At 41.9% G+C, this 19,436-nt stretch overlaps 1 protein-coding gene across 2 annotated transcripts in view; it reads right to left on the bottom strand.

Moving 5' to 3' along the window:
* Positions 1 to 18,776, bottom strand: part of PLEKHG3 (pleckstrin homology and RhoGEF domain containing G3) — a 29,256-nt gene extending 10,480 nt beyond the window's left edge. Inside the window, exons 1-11 of one of the 2 annotated variants that reach the window (XM_075283036.1) lie at positions 18,499 to 18,776; positions 14,311 to 14,756; positions 12,372 to 12,472; positions 9,416 to 9,485; positions 8,204 to 8,250; positions 7,454 to 7,604; positions 5,899 to 6,030; positions 5,637 to 5,819; positions 4,502 to 4,594; positions 3,952 to 4,038; positions 2,819 to 2,852 (exon numbers count right to left, since the gene is read on the bottom strand). In XM_075283036.1, the coding sequence (XP_075139137.1) occupies positions 2,819 to 2,852; positions 3,952 to 4,038; positions 4,502 to 4,594; positions 5,637 to 5,819; positions 5,899 to 6,030; positions 7,454 to 7,604; positions 8,204 to 8,250; positions 9,416 to 9,485; positions 12,372 to 12,472; positions 14,311 to 14,756; positions 18,499 to 18,556 (1,402 nt within the window). In that variant the 5' untranslated portion in view covers positions 18,557 to 18,776. The remainder of the gene's footprint in view (positions 1 to 2,818; positions 2,853 to 3,951; positions 4,039 to 4,501; positions 4,595 to 5,636; positions 5,820 to 5,898; positions 6,031 to 7,453; positions 7,605 to 8,203; positions 8,251 to 9,415; positions 9,486 to 12,371; positions 12,473 to 14,310; positions 14,757 to 18,498) is intronic. The other variant, XM_075283037.1, reaches the window with a different exon arrangement.
* Positions 18,777 to 19,436: the final 660 nt, after the last annotated feature.

The raw sequence follows: 19,436 nt of genomic DNA, 5'->3' as shown, positions 1-19,436 counted from the left end.
GGCGGCATTGAAAGGATCTTTATCGTTGTGGTGGAAACAGATGTATATCATGTCAATAATATGATTTCTTTTGTGTTCTCTATAGATGACAAGGTTTACCCCTAAAACGTATGAATTGCAATACCTGCTCTGTAGTGTACACAGTGGACTGCATGGAGCGCGGCCTCTCTTATGTCAGTTGGACTTTGTGCAAATTTACAAAGTAGAATTCAGGAACAGGTCAATCCTATTAATATTATAAATGTGAAAGTTTGTGGGTTTGTGTGTTTGGATGTTTGCATGTTCGGATGTTTGTTCCTCAATCACGGAAAAACCGCTCCACCGATTTGGCTGAAATTTTCCACAAACATAGTTAATACACCTGATTAAATAATAGGCTACTTTTTGTCACAATAGCGCACATACGTTTTTCCCAGGACCCCCACAAAACCTAAACTCACACCACTATCTCTGCAATCTCACACACTTTGGACCCCGATTTGGCTGAAATTTTCCACAAACATAGTCCCTACACTCGATTGCGCAATAGGCTACTTTTCGTCACAATAGCTCACATACGTTTTTCCCAGGACCCTTTGGATGTTCGGATGTTTGGCGGTCAATCACGCAAAAACCGCTCCACCGATTTGGCTGAAATTTTCCACAAACATAGTCCCTACACTCGATTGCGCAATAGGCTACTTTTCGTCACAATAGCGCACATACGTTTTTCCCAGGACCCTTTGGATGTTCGGATGTTTGGCGGTCAATCACGCAAAAACCGCTCCACTGATTTGGCTGAAATTTTCCACAAACATAGTTAATACACTCGATTGCGCAATAGGCTACTTTTCCTCACAATAGCGCACATACGTTTTTCCCAGGACCCTTTGGATGTTCGGATGTTTGGCGGTCAATCACGCAAAAACCGCTCCACCAATTTGGCTGAAATTTTCCACAAACATAGTTAATACACTCGATTAAACAATAGGCTACTTTTCGTCACAATAGCGCACATATGTTTGTGCCAGGACCCCCACAAAACCCAAACTCACACCACCATCTCTGCAATCTCACACACTTTGGACCATAGCAAGCCACAAAATTCATATTGCCCTCTGCAGCCTCGCCCCTAACCCCACACAATCACATATACATAGACTTTACCACTTTGCCCCTCACCTTAACGATTCTCTAGGAGGCGCTCTTTAACGCTCCGGAGCAGCCATGTTTGCCCCCACCACTCTGACAATCCGCGACACCACCCACCTATGTCAATACCCCTAGGCGGTCTAATAAATGCAAAAAAAAAAGTTTTAAAAAAGTAAAAAAAAAAATATAAAAAAATAAATAAAAAGGATTAAAAATTCAAATCACCCCCCTTTCCCTAGAACACATATAAAAGTAGTTAAAAACTGTGAAACACATACATGTTAGGTATCCGCGCGTCCTAAATCGCCCGCTCTATAAAGCTATACAAATATTTTTCCTGTTCGGTAAACGCCGTAGCGGGAAAAATGGTCAAAAGTGCCAAACTGCCATTTTTTCACTGTTTTGATTCTGCTAAAAATTTGAATAAAAAGTGATCAAAGCAATAACATTTCCCAAAAATGGTAGAACTACAAAGTACACCCGTTCCCGCAAAAAAAGACTCCCTATACATCCCCGTACACGCACGTATAAAAAAGTTACGGCTGTCGGAATATGGGGAGTTTTCAAAAAATAATTTAACACAGTTTTGGATTTTTTTTAAGGGGTCAAAATGTAAATAAAACCATATAAATTTGGTATCCCCGGAATTGTAACGAAACACAGAATACAAGGGACATGTCATTTTGGTTGCACAGTGAACGCCGTAAAACCAAAGCCCGTAAGAAAGTCGCAGAAATGCATTTTTTCTTCAAATCCACCCCATTCTGAATTTTTTCCCTGCTTCCCAGTACATTATATAGAATAAATAATGGTGGCATCAGGAAGAAAAATTTGTCCCAGGAAAAATTAAGACCTCATATGGCTCTGGGAGCGGAGAAATAAAAAAGTTATGGGGTTTAGAAGGAGGGGAGTCAAAAACGAAAATCAAAAAATGCCATCGGCGGGAAAGGGTTAACTTCAAATACTTCTGTCCCAAAGTCACTATGTAAAGTTTCTCACAACACCGTATATATAGCAGCTCAAATACAAAGTAACTTCAACACAAAAGTCTCACGTATTCTCAGAATTATAGCAAAAACAAGATACAAACTTACATTTCATATCCCATACCATATACACAGTACGAAAACCTTAACCCCCGCCTGTATATACCCACTTCTACAATCACCGCAGACGAAGTCGCGGGTACCAGCTAGTGGTTTAATAATATCAAGGCAGAGACTGGAGAAAAGCGGTTTTCGGATAATGATTCTAGATAGCATATTTCCCATAGGGTTAAATGTGACATATCACTTGATTCTTGATCACCGGCGTCCTGTTTTATGTTGACTTTATTGATGGATTGGTTTTACACCTTTTGCATGTAATATATTCCTTTTTCTGTGTTCACTTTGTCTATGGTTAAGGGTCAGACTAGAAACAGATAAGATAGTTGCTTTATTGGATTGGTTTGCCAGTTTTTTATTATTTTTTTTTATTATTCATTATGTTTTAGACTGTATGTTTCTATGTGCTGGTCTGTTTCTTCTTGTTTTTTGACTTGTGCTAAAAGTCGTCCTTTGCACAGGATAGGCGAGCTGGATCTTTTCTTCTATTTTATAGTACTTGTATATCAAAGATGCAAAGGCTCAGAGGTGATATTATACTAGAAAGTGCTGCAGGTATTAGAGTAAGGTACTAAACTTACATATGGAATCCATCTCTAGAATTGCTTCCTTGGCCTAGAATAAATCAAAATTTTATTAAACAACTTAGACAATAAAGAGCATGACTACAAAGTCGTTGTAAGGTGGCCCTGACAAGATGGAACTGAACCATGTGCTGCATTTCATTGAAGAGACACAGATAGCACATGGATTCTTATCTTCAGGATAAGACCTAATACCAGCCAAACCAGAAACTCCTCCAGAAGGAAGCGAGACCCATTAGAAAGAAGGATAGTTCTTTATTTCCAGCAGTGCGTCTTTTGTTCACTTTGGAATTGCAGCTCAACCCCTTTAAGTGAATGGGATCACGTTGCAATACCAAACACAGCCATTATACACATGCACATGCATGTCAATTTCAGCTGTGGAATTGGGAGCATTTTCTCTGCTTATTTTAATGGTAGAAGAAGAATGCATTAAAAACTCGATGAGAAACACTGCAGAGAAAAACGTAATGACTTTTCACATTGATTTTTTTTTTCCATTGTGTTTTCCTATGTGTAGCCTTAGTCTCAAAGGGATTTTCTGGGCTAAAAATATTGATGACCTGTTATAATTCAGAACTACAATGAGAACAACCTGGTCTATGTCCTGCTCCATTCTCTGTGCTGAAAAGAGCTGATCGGTGGGGGTGCTGGGCCGGGTGTCAGACCACCACAGATAGGCCATCAATATTTTTAGCCCTGAAAATCCTTTTAAATAAGAAGGTGAAACATTCCATTGAATGCTGGGTGCATAAAAAGCTAAATTTTTTGGATTTATCCCTGGAATGCTGGCTCCTATTCTTTGAACAGGTGAGGAGATCTGGTCGCTACTAGAGATGAGCGACCATTTCGAATAGCACGCACCCATAGGAATGAATGGACTCAGCCAGCAAAGTCAGCGTGCCGGCCGCTTCCATTCATTCCTATGGGTGCGTGCTATTCCAAACAGGAATTTCGAATAGTACTCGCTCATCTCTAGTCGCTACCTGTCAAGCTACCCGCCATATTGGCCTGGCACAGTACAGCTTCTTGGTTTGAGGTTGACTTTTTCTTTCCAAAGTTATCTTCTGTGTTACACATTAGAAATCTCAAGATACAATACAATGAATGGTCATTGAAACCATTCCTACCTTTTGGGGGATAGTTGCATGATGGTTTTCTAGAATAACTTTCTTTATTTGATGGGTCCAGAGACGTTTCTCTTCCACGTTTTTGGCCTATATAAAAGGGGAGCATTAGTAAAATGTAATATAGTACAGTCACTCTATAAAGACAATATACTCAGGACTTCATCATCCGGCGTCATGCGGATCCGTTTTTACTGTCTAGTCTGTACTTCTCTATCCATGAGGAAACAGAACTCATACAGTTAACACTGATGTGAACTTATCCTTATAGTTCTGGGTCAACTATAGATTATTTTTTGTTTTATATATATATATATATATATATATATATATATTTTATAACATTTTCTCTATCAGTAGATGTTATACAAGTGGCCATTAGCCCAGTCCATTGGGATAATGGAATTCCAACTACCAGGGTAGGATATTCTGACGATAGAGTCACTTTAATGTCAATAAGGAAACATCTTAAACCAGTTTGTGCTTCAGTCTCGTGTTTTTTTCCACATGTTCTGCCTTAGGTTATGTACAACTGTTGAGCGAGGACACTTACTTGTACATTGTGCTGCTGTTTGCTGTTCTTATAGTGCGTTAAGGTAAAGCAGAGGGAGTCTCTCGTACTCTCAATGAGCATCAAATGTGAACACTGCAGAATACAAACAAGTCATTATTATAGATTAATCTCAACATACTATATTATACATTTTATGGCAAACCACAGATCGCAGATGTGTCTGATCACTGGGTTGTCCTCCAATAATTACTAGAAGGGAGGTTCCCTACCCCCAGTTTGAATATAGAGGCGGCCATGCTTGTGAGCTACCACTTCTATACAAAATCTATGAGACTGGCAGAAGTCTGAAAGACTTTAAATGCAGGGGCAGCATGCATGTGTAACCAATGTTCCATTCAAATAGTGAAAAAGGGCCACCACAGACAGTATCCTTCTGTCACCCACCACCTGTACTGGGTTCAGGGGGCTCCCCAGGACAGAACTGGCCCTCCTGATCAGCCTGTCAAGTCTATTTCTATCCCTGGCTAGTATGCTACTCCCCCAGCAGGCCACTCCAAAGAAGATGGCTGAAGCAACCACAGAGTTGAAGAAGGCCCTAAGAAGTGTCCCCTGGACTCCGAAGGCCCTCAGCCTCCTGAGCAGGTAGAGTCTGCTGTGGCCCTTTCTGTGCAGCGCCTCCAGGTGATCAGCCCAATCCAGCTTATTATTGAGGAGCACACCCAGGTACTTATAGGTCCTGACTATCTCAATACATGTCCCTTGGATCTCCACTGGGGTCGGAGCCCTTCTCCGTTTACTAAAGTCCACCACCATCTCCTTGGTCTTCCCAGCATTAATCTGATAGGCGTTGTCACCTTTTATGGAAAAGCTGAATGGTTTTGGATAAAGATATAATCCCTTTCAGTTTTGATGCACATTAGGGTCTACTAGCCAAGTGGGTGATAACAGAGTTCTCTCATGGAGAGGTCTCTGAGTGCTCTATGTCTTGCAGAGTTGGCTACTTGGCTAGTAGACCTAATTTGCACCACCACTAAAAGGGCTTGTATCTTTGTAATTGCTTAACAGATTTGGATTGAAAAAAAAACAAAAAAACGTTAAATGCTCAGTGTGACGGCACCTATCATATATAAGTCATTGGACTTCTCAGACCAGGTTTCTACAAATTTGTGCTTACCGGAATATGGGTTTTATAAACAAAGTGATCTCCACGTTTTTTTGTGATCAGTAGTGCCTTGTCAAACAGGAAGAATGTCCTCTCACTGCGGGCGCGTTGTACACGGAATGTCCCCTCCAGCACCAGCTCGCCATACGTGGTCAGGTCCATGCCTTTCCAATTTAGTAGCAAAGACTGAATCTCCTGCCAAACAACACCGGTCATGTAAGGTAAAGGTTTGGCGGGCTAGGTTTCTATAGACTCATAATGTCGACTAGCTAACCTGTTGGCGCACAGCATGCTCATGCTTTCTCTTCATGTCATTGATGTACCAGGCTACTCCAGTCATGGTCTCTATGGCCTCCTCTACCACCTCATAGCCTTCTTTATCTATATCAAAATGTTTAGCAATTTCCTAAAAGGAATAAAGTCCAATGTGAATATCTGAAACATTCATCCAAGTATAAAAAAGGCAGGATATGATCTGAAAAATAAAAAAATATTGAAAACTACTTAAATATTACAGTTATGGCCTCATTATTCTTGTTGATTCATTTCTACTTCATATATTGATGGCCTGTCCTTAGGATAGGTCTCCAATGTGTGATTGGTGGGGGTCCCCTATAGACACCACAGCATGTGGATGAGTGCCGTAGCCACATTGTCGAATACCAAGCAAAGGACCGTACATATGAGACCGTACAGATCATAGAACCATATATAACATCACTTGAATGGGACTAAGCTGCTGCTGTACCATGTAATCGGTGAATGTGTAGTCATTGACACTTGCTACATGGTTGTTAAAGGGATCCTATCATTGGATATCCTTTTTTGCTCCCTAACATGTAGGAATAGCCTTAAGAAAGGCTATTCTTCTCCTACCTTCAGAGGTCTTCCCCCGCACCGCCATTCAGTAGAAATCTGGGTTTTCTTCGGTATGCAAATGCATTCTCTCGCAGCATTGGGGGCGGTCCTCAGCGCTCAAACAGCACTGGGGCGTCTCCAGTGCTGCGAGAGAAATCTCCAGCGCCACCTCTATCTTCTTCTGGAACGCCCTTATCCTGTGTCTTCTTCCATCCTGGGTTTCAATCCTCTAGGCATGCGCAGTTGACTCTGCCATCGGGCCTCGGGCAGAGCCGATTGCGCATGCCCGGGCCACAAGAAAGTGGCTGCGTACACAGTAAGCTGTTGTAAGCGGCCATTTTCTTGTGACCTGGGCATGCGCAGTCGGCTCTGCCCGAGGCCTAGATGATTGAAACCCAGGACAGAAGACAACGCAGGGAGAGTGCGTTCCAGAAGAAGATGGAGGCAGCGCTGAAGAGTTCTCTCACAGCATTGGGGACACCCCTAGAGAACTCATTTGCATACTGAACAAAACCCGGATTTCTACCAAACGGTGGCACAGAGAAGACATTTAAAGGTAGCCTTTCTTAAGGCTATTCCTACGTTTTAGGGAGGAAAAAAAAAGGGTATCCATTGATAGGATCCCTTTAAGGGTCCCAGGAGTCAGACCTCCACCCATCACATATTGATGACCTATCCCAAGAACAGGTCATCAATATAAAAGTCCTGGAAAACCCCTTTAAGAGAGGATTCCCATCTCTGCCATGACTGTCTGAGATAGGAATACGTGTTGGAAGTCTCAGCTACAAGGCCAGGAGAAATGTTAACGGTTGAATTCCCCTGAATCTCATAGAAGTAAATTTACAGAAAAGGCATCGCACAATGAACTACACCATTTCCATAACTCAGGAGTTACAGACGACCAGAGACACTGGTATTCTCATCTTAGCCTTCAAAGACGGAGATGAAAATACCCCTTTAAGACCAGTTACCTGCAACAGAAGATGATATTTTAGTATCCTCTGGACTGGTTTTAAGAGGTAGGATCCCAAGGGAAGGCTATGTTTGAGCATCTCCTGCTTTTCTCGAAAAAATTTGGCTAAGACTTTGTTCCTCATACATTCAGTCAGGGTAGCTACAGAGCTGAAATGAAACAAACAGGAGTGAGTAAAGCATGGACCGCACTTACTACAGTTCTACACCAAATAGATTTGGGTCCACCGAGGACACCGACTGAGGACAATCCGATTGTGGACAAAGTTGACAAATATATTGATTCCACAGCAGAAAAGAAATCTATACACTGGAATAATTTGGGACAACTACCTAAAGGTCGGTGTAGGGAAGGTCACCAGAATCATCTTATCTGGCGGGCCCAAGAAGTCCTACACTGTTGGGAGACCAAGCTATGCGACCCCCAATGATCTGCGGTAGGATATCTAGCAGTGGAACCAGCTGTGGCAAAACATATTGGGATTTTGCTGTGGGTTTCAAGAGTTTTTCAAGCTTATAATTGTAAAGCATGAAAACCATCATGGAATCCACAGAAGCGACAACAGGTTCGAAACCGACGGAACAAAACACTTTCCGTCGTGGGTAATTCATAGCAGGTCAGTCTGCCGATTTTACAATCCTGCTACAAACTCCCCACGTATGTCCCCATCTTCAAATGAGCAAGCAGTACATAAAGTACGTCACTACAATATAGATATAATTGTATATTATATGACACATAGACTTACTTGGGATAGTTGTTACAGTACTGGGTGTAAATATCAAAGTAATGACTCTAGAGAGAAGACAAAGAAGAATGCGTTAGAATAAAGGAACTGCAATGCAGAATAAGAAAGGCATCATTGGAAAGGTAGAAGCCTCCCTACAAGGTACTATTATTAGTGTTATACCAATTGTCCTGCCTACAGACTCCCTTTAATAAATCAGATTTAGACAGCTAGACAGGCAACCATGTACCAGTCACTGCAAAGGGACTACACCATGGCCACCTACCTGGAGAGAATACGCCACCCCAAACACAGACAGACCCTGAGCCGGTACAGACTGAGCGCCCACAGCCTGGAGATGGAGACGGGGCGATACAGGCAGACGTACAAGCCACGAGAGAACAGACTGTGCCAGCACTGTGACTAGGGGGCCCTAGAAGACGAGACCCATTTCCTGCTACACTGCACCAAATACTCAGCTGTGAGGGCCGTCTACTACCGAAGACTCTCTGCCCACATCCCAGACTTCATATCTGCAGACAAGAGGAGGAAACTCTACATCCTACTGGGAGAAGAAGAGACCACTGTGGAGATCACTGCCCAATACGTGTCCAGCTGTCACCAAATAAGAGGAAGATGAGACTCCACGGACTGTTATATTTATCCCAATACACCCGCCCCACCCCCACCTCCCCATATAGCGATCACCAAATAAGAGGAAGATGAGACTCCACGGACTGTTATACCCCAAACCACCTGCCCCACCCCACCTCCCCATATAGCGGTCACCAACTAAGAGGAAGATGAGACTCCATGGACTGACATACCCCAAATCACCCCCCCCCCATACTCTGCCCCCCCGACTCCAACCCCCCCCCCCACTTTACTAGCTTTGGCAATGCCAAATATCTATTTGGACGTGCCAATAAAGCCTATTTGATTTGATTTGATATCCACCTTCCCACCCATTTTTCAAAAGTTAAAAAATGCCCTAAAAAATTAGTACAAATAAGCTCAAAAATTAGCTTTTTTAAAAAAAATTTTTTTTTTACACTCCGGAATATTGAAGTGCAGGGTTTGTTGAACTCCCTCTTTATGTTTAGCTCATATACTGGTATTCCAAATTTTATATATATATTTTTTTTTTTATTAATATTTGGACCCTATGGATGACCTAGGTCACTGTGTGGTCATAAACATAATGTGAATAATGTACAAATACTATTTTCTTACCTTTTCCACAAAGCAACCAGCCACCGCCACAGGATCTTCACTGCAACTATCAAGGTCTTGGAGAAGGTGACTGCAAAGAAAGATGGCAAAAGGAACAGTATGTTCCTGTTTATACTCCATATCATAATCGAGTGCAAAGACAGGTTTCAGCAACACAAAGACTGGAAAAAAAAACGTGACCTGGGAAATTCACACAAATCATGCGAGACAACTCAAGACAGAATTCTGTACATAAAGCCGCACCAAAACAAGCATGTATGTACTACATATGAAAAGAAGACCGCAGATATCTATACGTGCACAGCATGTGAAGCAAACTTTTTAAGGCTGAAATCACACTTGCAATTTTTATGCAGTTTTTTTTTTTTTTTTTTTTTTTTGAGCCAATGCCAGGAATGGATCCAACAGAAGGGAGAATTATAAGTCCTACATTTATATTTACCATCGCTTTTTTTTTTTTTTTGGGGGGGGGGGGAACAAAACTGCAAGTGTGATTATGTGTTTGCCATAGATTTGCTGTGGGTGTGCAAAACTGCCCCAAAAATCTCTGTTGCGTTTAAATGGGGCAGAGGGGGCAAACTTTACTTGGAGCGGACACGCAGTGTAAAATTCACAATGTCACCTCCTGTTGAAGGTTTCCACATACCTTGACAAGACTCACCTGCTTGTGACCGGATTATAACGCATACACACAGGTTGATAAGCCACATGTGTTAAAACTATATACACACACATCACTGTATGTAATGTATTATTGTAGGAGGTTATAGATGTGGCAATGAGATTGTACGCACTATTACACACGTCATGCCTCATCTCACAAAAAACAAAAAGCAACAAAAACTTTTCAAATATCCATGCATAAAATATTAAACGAAATACCAACCACATACATGCATTTTATTTTAGGTTGTTCTACTTTCATTGTCTCTGATCTCCATATTTTATCTGGGCAAGCAGCCATAACCTACCTGCTAAGGATACACTACTATGGGCATCTTGAGACAAATATAATAAAAAAGAACGTAGATAACATTAGATTTGGGATGGGTGGGCCATCGGTATGACATTACATATAGACGCTACTTACTCAAGATAAGTAATGTAATTATATACTAGCAGTTACCCGCGACTTCGTCTGCGGGTTGGCGGTGGCGCTGAACCGCTTATATTTCTTGTCCCCCCTATTTGCCCCCAGTTTCTTGTCCCCCCCATCTCTGCCCCCAGTGTATTATCCCCCGATCTCTTCCTCCAGTTTCTTGTCCCCCCATCTCTGCCTCCAGTTTCTTGTCTCCCATCTCTGCCCCCAGTTTCTTGTCCCCCCCCCCATCTCTGCCCCCAGTTTCATGTCCCCCCCGCTTCATCTGCCCCCAGTTTCTTGTCCCCCCATCTCTGCCTCCAGTTTCATGTCCCCCCCGCTTCATCTGCCCCCAGTTTCTTGTCTCCCCCATCTCTGCCTCCAGTTTGTCTCCCATCTCTGCCCCCAGTTTCTTGTCCCCCCATCTCTGCCTCCAGTTTCATGTCCCCCCCCCGCTTCATCTGCCCCCAGTTTCTTGTTCCCCCTTCATCTGCCCCCAGTTTCTTGTCCCCCCCTTCACCTGCCCCCAGTTTCTTGTCCCCCCATCTCTGCCCCCAGTTTCTTGTCCCCCCCATCTCTGCCCCCAGTTTCTTGACCCCCCATTAGTACTTCAATGATATTTTGTAAATTGTGGGTCAAATACTTAGGCCCGGTTCACATCTGTGTTCGGCATTCCGTTCCGGAAGTTTGCTTGGGGACCCCTCGAACAGAATACTGAGTGCATTTAAAAGCGGTGAGCAATGAAAGCACAGGGACCCCATAGACTATAATGAGATCTGTGTGTTTTCCTTGAAGTAGTTCTTGAAGTGCTTTTCTCTCCGCATGACTCGTGCAGACAACAGGCTGGAAAATACACAGATCCCATTATAGCCTAAGGGGTCCGTGTGCTTTCATTGCTCACCGCTTTTTAATGCGTTCGGTATTCCATTCAGGGGGGGTCACCAAGTGGATTTCCAGAACAAAATACTGAACGCAGATGTGAACTGGGCCTTACAAACTGGTAGAATGACAGAAAAAAATGCCTATATTGAGCAGACCATTCAACAACACACACACTTGGTTTTGATCTACCCTTATTGCCCCCAGGTAACTATTTAAAGAGGACCCTTTACCACCTGCTCCAAACCAATTCTTTGCATTGTTCCATAGGCACTGCTTCACTGATTCTGGCACTGTTGGATGTTTCTCTAGCGCCCACCGTTCCTGAGCAATCAATGCTGTTAGTTTTGGTCCCTGTTATGCTGTTTAGACTCTGTATTATCAGGTAGGAGCGGTAAAAGGGGCACGATCTGCGTCCGAATGTGAGATTTTCTGACCCTGTCCAATCAGAGGCAGCCAATGTCATAGCTCAGAATCACACCCCTTACCTGCTCCTACCAGACAAAATTGTACATCAGGCACCAAAACTTACTGCACCGACTGCTCGGGAATGGTGGGGACTAAGGCAAACATTCCCACTGGAATCAGAAGAGAAGAGCCTATCGATCGTGGAAGGGGTGATGGTGGATTCATTGAACAAATTCAAAGAGGGACTGGTTGCATTTCTTGAAGAGAACAATATAACAGGTTATGGACTCTAGATTATAAGGACACTGACTTCTAATCCCAGCGGTATATCAGAACCAAATTATATCCCTGGAACACAGAAGGATTGGGCATAGAAACCCGCCAAGTTCTTGTGTATGGGGATATTCTGACTTTCTTCCAATGGCAGATGTATATTGGATTTCAATTTACCTTTTGTTTTAGGGGAATAAGGTGCCATTACAGGTGTCTGGTAACAGCTTACTTCCATCCACCAAGTCAAAATACTTGCACACTTGGCTGAGCCAAGCACTCTCTCAATTCTTAGCAAAACCAGAATAAATGATAGATCACCTGTTTAGTTCATAAATATCCTCAATGTTTCCAAAAAGGGCACTGACTTGTTCTGGCTTCATGGGTAGCTCATGTTTGTCTATGATGCCTCCAAGGTAATCCTAAGGAAAATTGACAGGCAGTTAAGGCATGTATCATTGTCTTAATAGTTTAATGATTAGGTTATCAAGTTACACCTTTTCAGCATGCGGCCTCCTCAGTCACTATTATGCTATATGATACCATAGTACCTCTGAGGACTGATATAACCTATGTACACTAGAGGTGTGACAAATCCTCTTGTATCAAAAACAAGGAAAGGAAAAATTCAAATCAATGAGAAAATTATAGACAGAATATTACTAGTGCTGCTCTGCAAGTCTGTATCAAGAGATAGGGGAGTGACAACATACTACAGTAGATATAGTACCGAACAACAACCTACTACAGTAGATATAGTACCGAACAACAACCTACTACAGTAGATATAGTACTGAACAACCTACTACAGTAGATATAGTACCGAACAACAACCTACTACAGTAGATATAGTACTGAACAACCTACTACAGTAGATATAGTACCGAACCACGACCTACTACAGTAGATATAGGACCGAACAACAACCTACTACAGTAGATATAGTACCGAACAACAACCTACTACAGTAGATATAGGACCGAACAACCTACTACAGTAGATATAGGACCGAACAACCTACTACAGTAGATATAGGACCGAACAACTTCCTACAGTAGATATAGTACCGAACAAACTACTACAGTAGATGGTTATAGTACCGAACAACAATCTACTACAGTAGATATAGTACCAAATAACCTACTACAGTAGATATAGGACCGAACAACAATCTACTACAGTAGATATAGTACCAAATAACCTACTACAGTAGATATAGGACCGAACAACAACCTTCTACAGTAGATATAGTACCGAACAACCTACTACAGTAGATATAGGACCAAAAAACAACCTACTACAGTAGATATAGTACCAAATGACAGCCTACAAAAGTTGCACAGTTCATTACAAATTGACCATGAACTGTATAATCACATGACCATGAACTCCATGAACTGAATATCACATGACCATGAACACCATGAACTGAATATCACATGACCATGAACACCATGAACTGTATATCACATGACCATGAACACCATGAACTGTATATCACATGACCATGGACTGTGCATCACATGACCATGGACAGTACTTCACATGACCACGGACTGTATATCACATGACCACGGACTGTATATCACATGACCACGGACTGTATATCACATGACCATGGACTGACTTTTATCCACTAGAGATAAGCAGAATGAATGACAGAAAGCAGAGATCTAGAAGGCCCTGAGGAATTGCTACAGAAAGTATATGGGAAAATTGTACAACTTTTCATTATACAAACAATAACAGTTGTCAGTTGAATAAGCATTTGTCCAACAGCTATCAGAAGTGTATGGCCAGCTCTAGTATCTGGTTAGCAGAACACACCTTTAACATCTATGTATTGCACATGGAATAAATGGAGTTATATGAATTCTGGGGGGAATTTATTAAGGTTATGTTCACACAGCAAAATTTTCCTTGCTGAAAAAGTCAGCTTCTGGGTTTCAAACTGAATGTTTCCTCTTGACCAAATTGTGTGTCAAATTCTGCACCTGCCCTGCATTCACTTCTATGGGACTTATCAGGTGGAATACGCCTGAAGCATGATGCAAATTTTTTTTTTTTTGTCTGGGTGAAAAAAAATCAGCGCCTTGCTCCCTTTGAAGTTAACAGAGGCTGGTTTCATGCAGAATTTCACCCTGCATGCATGCTGAGAGTTGTAGTTTGACAACCACTGTAGCATTGAAGGTTGCCGACTCCTGGTTTACATGCATGCTAAACAAGACACTGAACAAGCATGGTGCTTTGTCATACATACCTCCACAATACTCCGCAGATCCTGAACATACATCCTCTCCGTTTCTATAATTTCAAGCACTACACGTTCCACATAGTTCAGTTTGTGAGCGATCGCTACTTTGCTTCCGAGTGGAGAATAGGATGCGGAGCCATGATGGTTGTATCGGTTTGCATTGTTGTTGCTGTTGAAGGCATTGCCATTTTGCAAGCCGCTTTCTATATCCTGGTAAATCTCCTGCACGGAGTCAGTGGATGGAGGCAGCTCCATGTCCAGATTGGGCGTACTTTTACTCATTTGCTCATTATACACCGTTTTGCCAATTATATTCTCATAATGGCCGCAGTCTTCTCCAGGGGACGCCGTAGAGATGTCACTTAGAGGATCGTAAAACTCGTTGCAGAATGAGGCAGAGCGAGATAACTTGTCATTGCTGTAGGACGAGGCGGCCGATAGCCTGGGGGATTCTGTAAGATACAAAAATGCCAGAGAATTAGAAGGTTGTGGCACATAAACGTCTTACCAAGCGCTGGTGCTCTGCTACAGTAACGCTGACATGGTGTAAGTTATCAGCTGCGATAAGATGTGTGATCATCACATGGCCAAGATTTTATCACAAGGAAATATTGACTTGCTAAAGATAGATTCTGCAACTGCCCATTTCTGAGAACAAACACAACCGTAACAAGAGATAAGGGTGTCGCGTCCGGAAAAGGGGTGGTTAAAAACAGGTAAAATACACCCATCTGAATAAGGCCTAAGGGCTCATTCACACTTACGTGATAGGAGTTCATTGAATAAATGATGCCACAACATTTGAAAGATTTTTTCCCAGCACCAATTCTTTATTTTTTTCCATACAGTATTGGTGGCAGTCCAGCACCTGGACCCCACACATGCTGCAGTATCCTGAGCCACCACTATATGGTGAACACAGGTACCAGTAGCTCAAGGATTGGGTGATTCAAATCCCATTTGGTGATCAGAGTGTGTCTCCACAACCACGCCAACACCGATCAAATCGTATAACGTCTCTAAGATATGTAAAAAGTTTGTTACAATGATAGGTGCCTATTTTTCAGGCTACTTAGTCTCATTTCATAGAACATGTGATTCTAGACCAAAATAGAATTCATTTTAATTAAGAATCATTCTGTTTCTGCCTGAAAAACCTCTCCAAATTTCCTGCCACTAGGTGGCTCTCTTTTAGCCAATTTTCAATTTACTCCCTGTTACTAGGGAAATTCCGTCCATAGATGCAGGACGGCTACAAAGCAAGTGGAACACAGGTGTAGCAGAGTGAACCCAAACTTCTGCAGCGTGATATCTCATTACAGAAGACAAGAAAAACCAAGGAAAAGTCATTGGAAAAATATTTTTCAATGACTTTTTATTGTCTTCTGCGATGAGATATCATGCTGCTGCTCAGTTCACATTAACACTGGCTCTCTGTTTTTCTGGTCCGTCAGACCAGATCACAAGTTACGTACACAGAAAGGCGAATCCCACTGACAATAATGGGATCTGTCACGTGTCTGTTGTTTACAAAAGTTACAGACAACGGAGACTCCAGCACAATGTGAACATAGCCTTAAGCAGTTTAACCAATTGCAGACATTCAGGTTAACTCTGCAGCATCTATAACATATACATATACATATATATATATATATATATATATATATATATATATATATATATATATATATATACGCACACACTATAGGTATGCTCATATACAGTAAGGCCACACAAAACCGGCAAAATGTGGTGAATTTTGTCCACCCCTCAGCTGCAGATTTCTCTGCCGTCCCCCCCACAGCTTTAAGCTTTTGCATTGCAGAAATGAGATCATATTTACCTTTGTGCACAGGGCCTGAGGTTGCTTGTACACATTCAGGTTCTGCAACAGGTTTGATAAGGATTTTGATGTAGTTTTGAGGAGGAGGAATACTTGACCTTATTACTTTCTCTTTACAATCCACACCTGGTTTTGGCTTCACAATTACATCCAAAATCAGATACAGAACCTTATTGTGTATGGGTACGGCAAATACATTATATATATATATATATATATATATATATATATATATATATATATATATATATATATATATATATATATATATATATACACACACACATATATTATATTATATTATATTATATAATATATATATATATATATATATATAGAAATGTATGGGGGGGAATAGATGAGGCAGGCCAAGTGCAACTCCCTTATTAGATTTTTACCACTTTAGTAGGCACACACCCTGCAGAGTAATCTGTCGGATGGCGCACTAGAGCACTGTACTAACTAGTCAAAACTTCCAGGTCAAAAAAAACAGATACATCAATAGGGTGTGTGCCCGGATGATGAATCTATCGGACCCTGCAATGACGCACTCTTCAGTGTTTTCATTAAAAGCAGACTAGTAGATACAAGTAGAGAAGGTGCCCATACACCTGCAGCAGCTGTTGGCCGACAGCTGTTCCTACCACCCGCTACCGCCCCACATACGTTCGTCTGACCCTTCGTTCACATCTGCATTCGGTATTCTGCTTGGTGACCCCCCGAACACACTACTGAACGCAACTGCAAGCGGTGCGCAGTGAAAGCACACAGACCCCATAGACTATAATGGGGTCCATGTGCTTGCCGCGTGCTGCCCCACGAATCATGTGGATAGGAAACTAGATTGTGAACTACTTTCCTGTCCGCATGATCCCTGCGGAGATCTGGCAGCAAGCACACAGACCCCATTAATGGCACACGGCTTGAAGTTGCGTTCAGTATTCAGTTCGGGGGGTCCTCATGCAGACTCCCCCGGATGGAATACAAACACAGATGTGAACGAGGCCTGAGTGTGCATGTGTTGTGAAAGAGGAAGCCTCATGTGGTGGCAGACTATAATAAATCCGGCCCCCATAGTACAGGATAGGCCCGGTTCACATCTGCATTCAGGCCATTCTGTTTTCCTATCCACATGAAATACGTGGAGAGAAAAGTCTTGCAAGCAGCACTTTTCTCTCTGCATTTTTCGTGCAGAAATTGAGCAGAAACCACATGGACCCCATTATAGTTTCCATTTTGGAAAAACTGGACAGGAGGGAGTGCGGGCTGATTCTGACCACATGACCCGGCCAGGAACCTCAAGGTCCAGTTTGAACGAACACACAGAGGTCCCTGGGCAACACCTTTAAGATGAAGTCACACCTTGATGAAAAGCTGCAATTTTGTGGAGGTAGCAGAAAGCAAAAAAAAAAAAAAAAAATTACAGCAAAAAACACAACGTGTGGCCAATTCAGAAGCCAAAAAAACCTCAGAATTGTGTTGATGCCACCCTAGAACTATACAATCAGATGATGGATTGTGCAATAAATCACTTGAATGGCATGCTCTAAAAAATGTTCTAAGTGTCTGAACAGGGAAAAGATCTTGCACCAACAAGGAGTATAAGTTTAGTCATAAGCGGCTGGCTTTCCTGCAAATAAGTGCCCGACCATAAAGCTGTTTCCGCAACTTTATGATATTTCTCAACACAAGGAATGAGAACATCCTCCATAAATGCCTCACCGAGCAGACATGTCATAGCAGATACCCCCTGTGCCTCCCTCAAACGCCAAAGCACCAGAACCAGCACTTGTCAAAGTTAGGAATTGCAATGTTTGGGATGTGACAGTCAGTTATTTTTTGGAGACCAAACTTGCATTAAGGAATGATCTACTGGGGGGAAGGGGGTCGCTCTGCTCAAAGGAGACTGCCATCATGTATATAGTGGAGCTGATAATCTGTCACAGAAAAACTGGTCTAGATAAGGGGATTATAGTCTTAAGGAGTCTTGAAGGTTCACTTGTAATTACTTTTTGTCTTAGGTGCAGAGATTGCTGGTCCGTAGGTCTTCAAGAATAAGATGAGAAATCTGAAGTGTGACTTGTTTTAGCAAGAAAACAATAAATGCATGTGCATATATATATATATATATATATATATATATATATATATATACACATACACACACACACATACATAGAGAGACAATAAAGATAAGGATCGAAACCACAACAAACAGATCTTGGCTGAAACAGACCATGAAGATGTGGGACACAAAGCGATAGAAAAAAGGTCACAAATAAATATATAGCAATATATTTATATATAAGGCAATTGACATAGACCCATAAAGTGAATATTTCACTTACCAAACAGTCGGGAAATCCTGCGGTTTAATCCCTCGAAACGTTTTTTCTCTTCAAGCATTTTGTGCAGGTTGGAGACTTTGCTCCCAGTATAAGACGCTCGCTCACACTCACTTCATGAGATGGTAGTGCTGGGAAAGGTGTGGAGGGACTGACATCATTGTCTCACCTGCACTCCCTCTCTCTCCACCTCCAGACAGGAAACTAAACGTCAAAAGATCTGCCCTCCCACCGAAATCACACAATGAGGTGTTCCCAGGTAGAGCCAAGTGGAAAGGGGAACTAGACATGGAAATCTCCTTCCCTTTTCACAGTTCTGCATTTAAAGGATTACACTTTCCATTATATGATCTGTGAAATCCTGAATAGTATTCCTTATTCGGAGACTCCGCAAACTCTAGATAATCTGGGGATTACTGGACACCATGTCAGTGGAGGAGTGATGGCATACATGATGCGAACACTGACAGTGAATATAGACATAGAGGCCAAACACACTGGATGAGGTTTCTGGTATCTACATATTGGCTATTCAGTCATACGTTATGTGCAAAAAGTGATAGCTACTATTTGTTTATTTAATTAATTACTGAGAACCTTTACGGATTGAGATATATATATGGGAATGGGAATGCATGTAAGCGGTCTAACACCAAGGGGTTACTGGCATCGAAGATTCGATGCGCTTAACCCCTTGGTGTTCGGCCGCTTACACACATTCCTATGACAGCAAGGTATTCGATCGAATACTACTCACTCATCTCTAATAAATATCCTTTACTAAAAAAGCTGGGAAAAAAAAAACTGAAAAAATTTCAGATGAAAAGACGAAATTAATAAATAACCCTCAATGACTTTTAATGAACAGTTTATAAAAAATAAATAAAAATAATATATATATATATTTTATTTTTTTTTATTTATTTTTTTAATTCCCCGCT

This window comes from Leptodactylus fuscus, chromosome 7 (genome assembly GCF_031893055.1).
Source record: "Leptodactylus fuscus isolate aLepFus1 chromosome 7, aLepFus1.hap2, whole genome shotgun sequence".
NCBI lineage: Eukaryota > Metazoa > Chordata > Amphibia > Anura > Leptodactylidae > Leptodactylus > Leptodactylus fuscus.
Note: the sequence above shows the minus strand (reverse complement) of the source record. Positions and strands in the feature narration are given on the sequence as shown.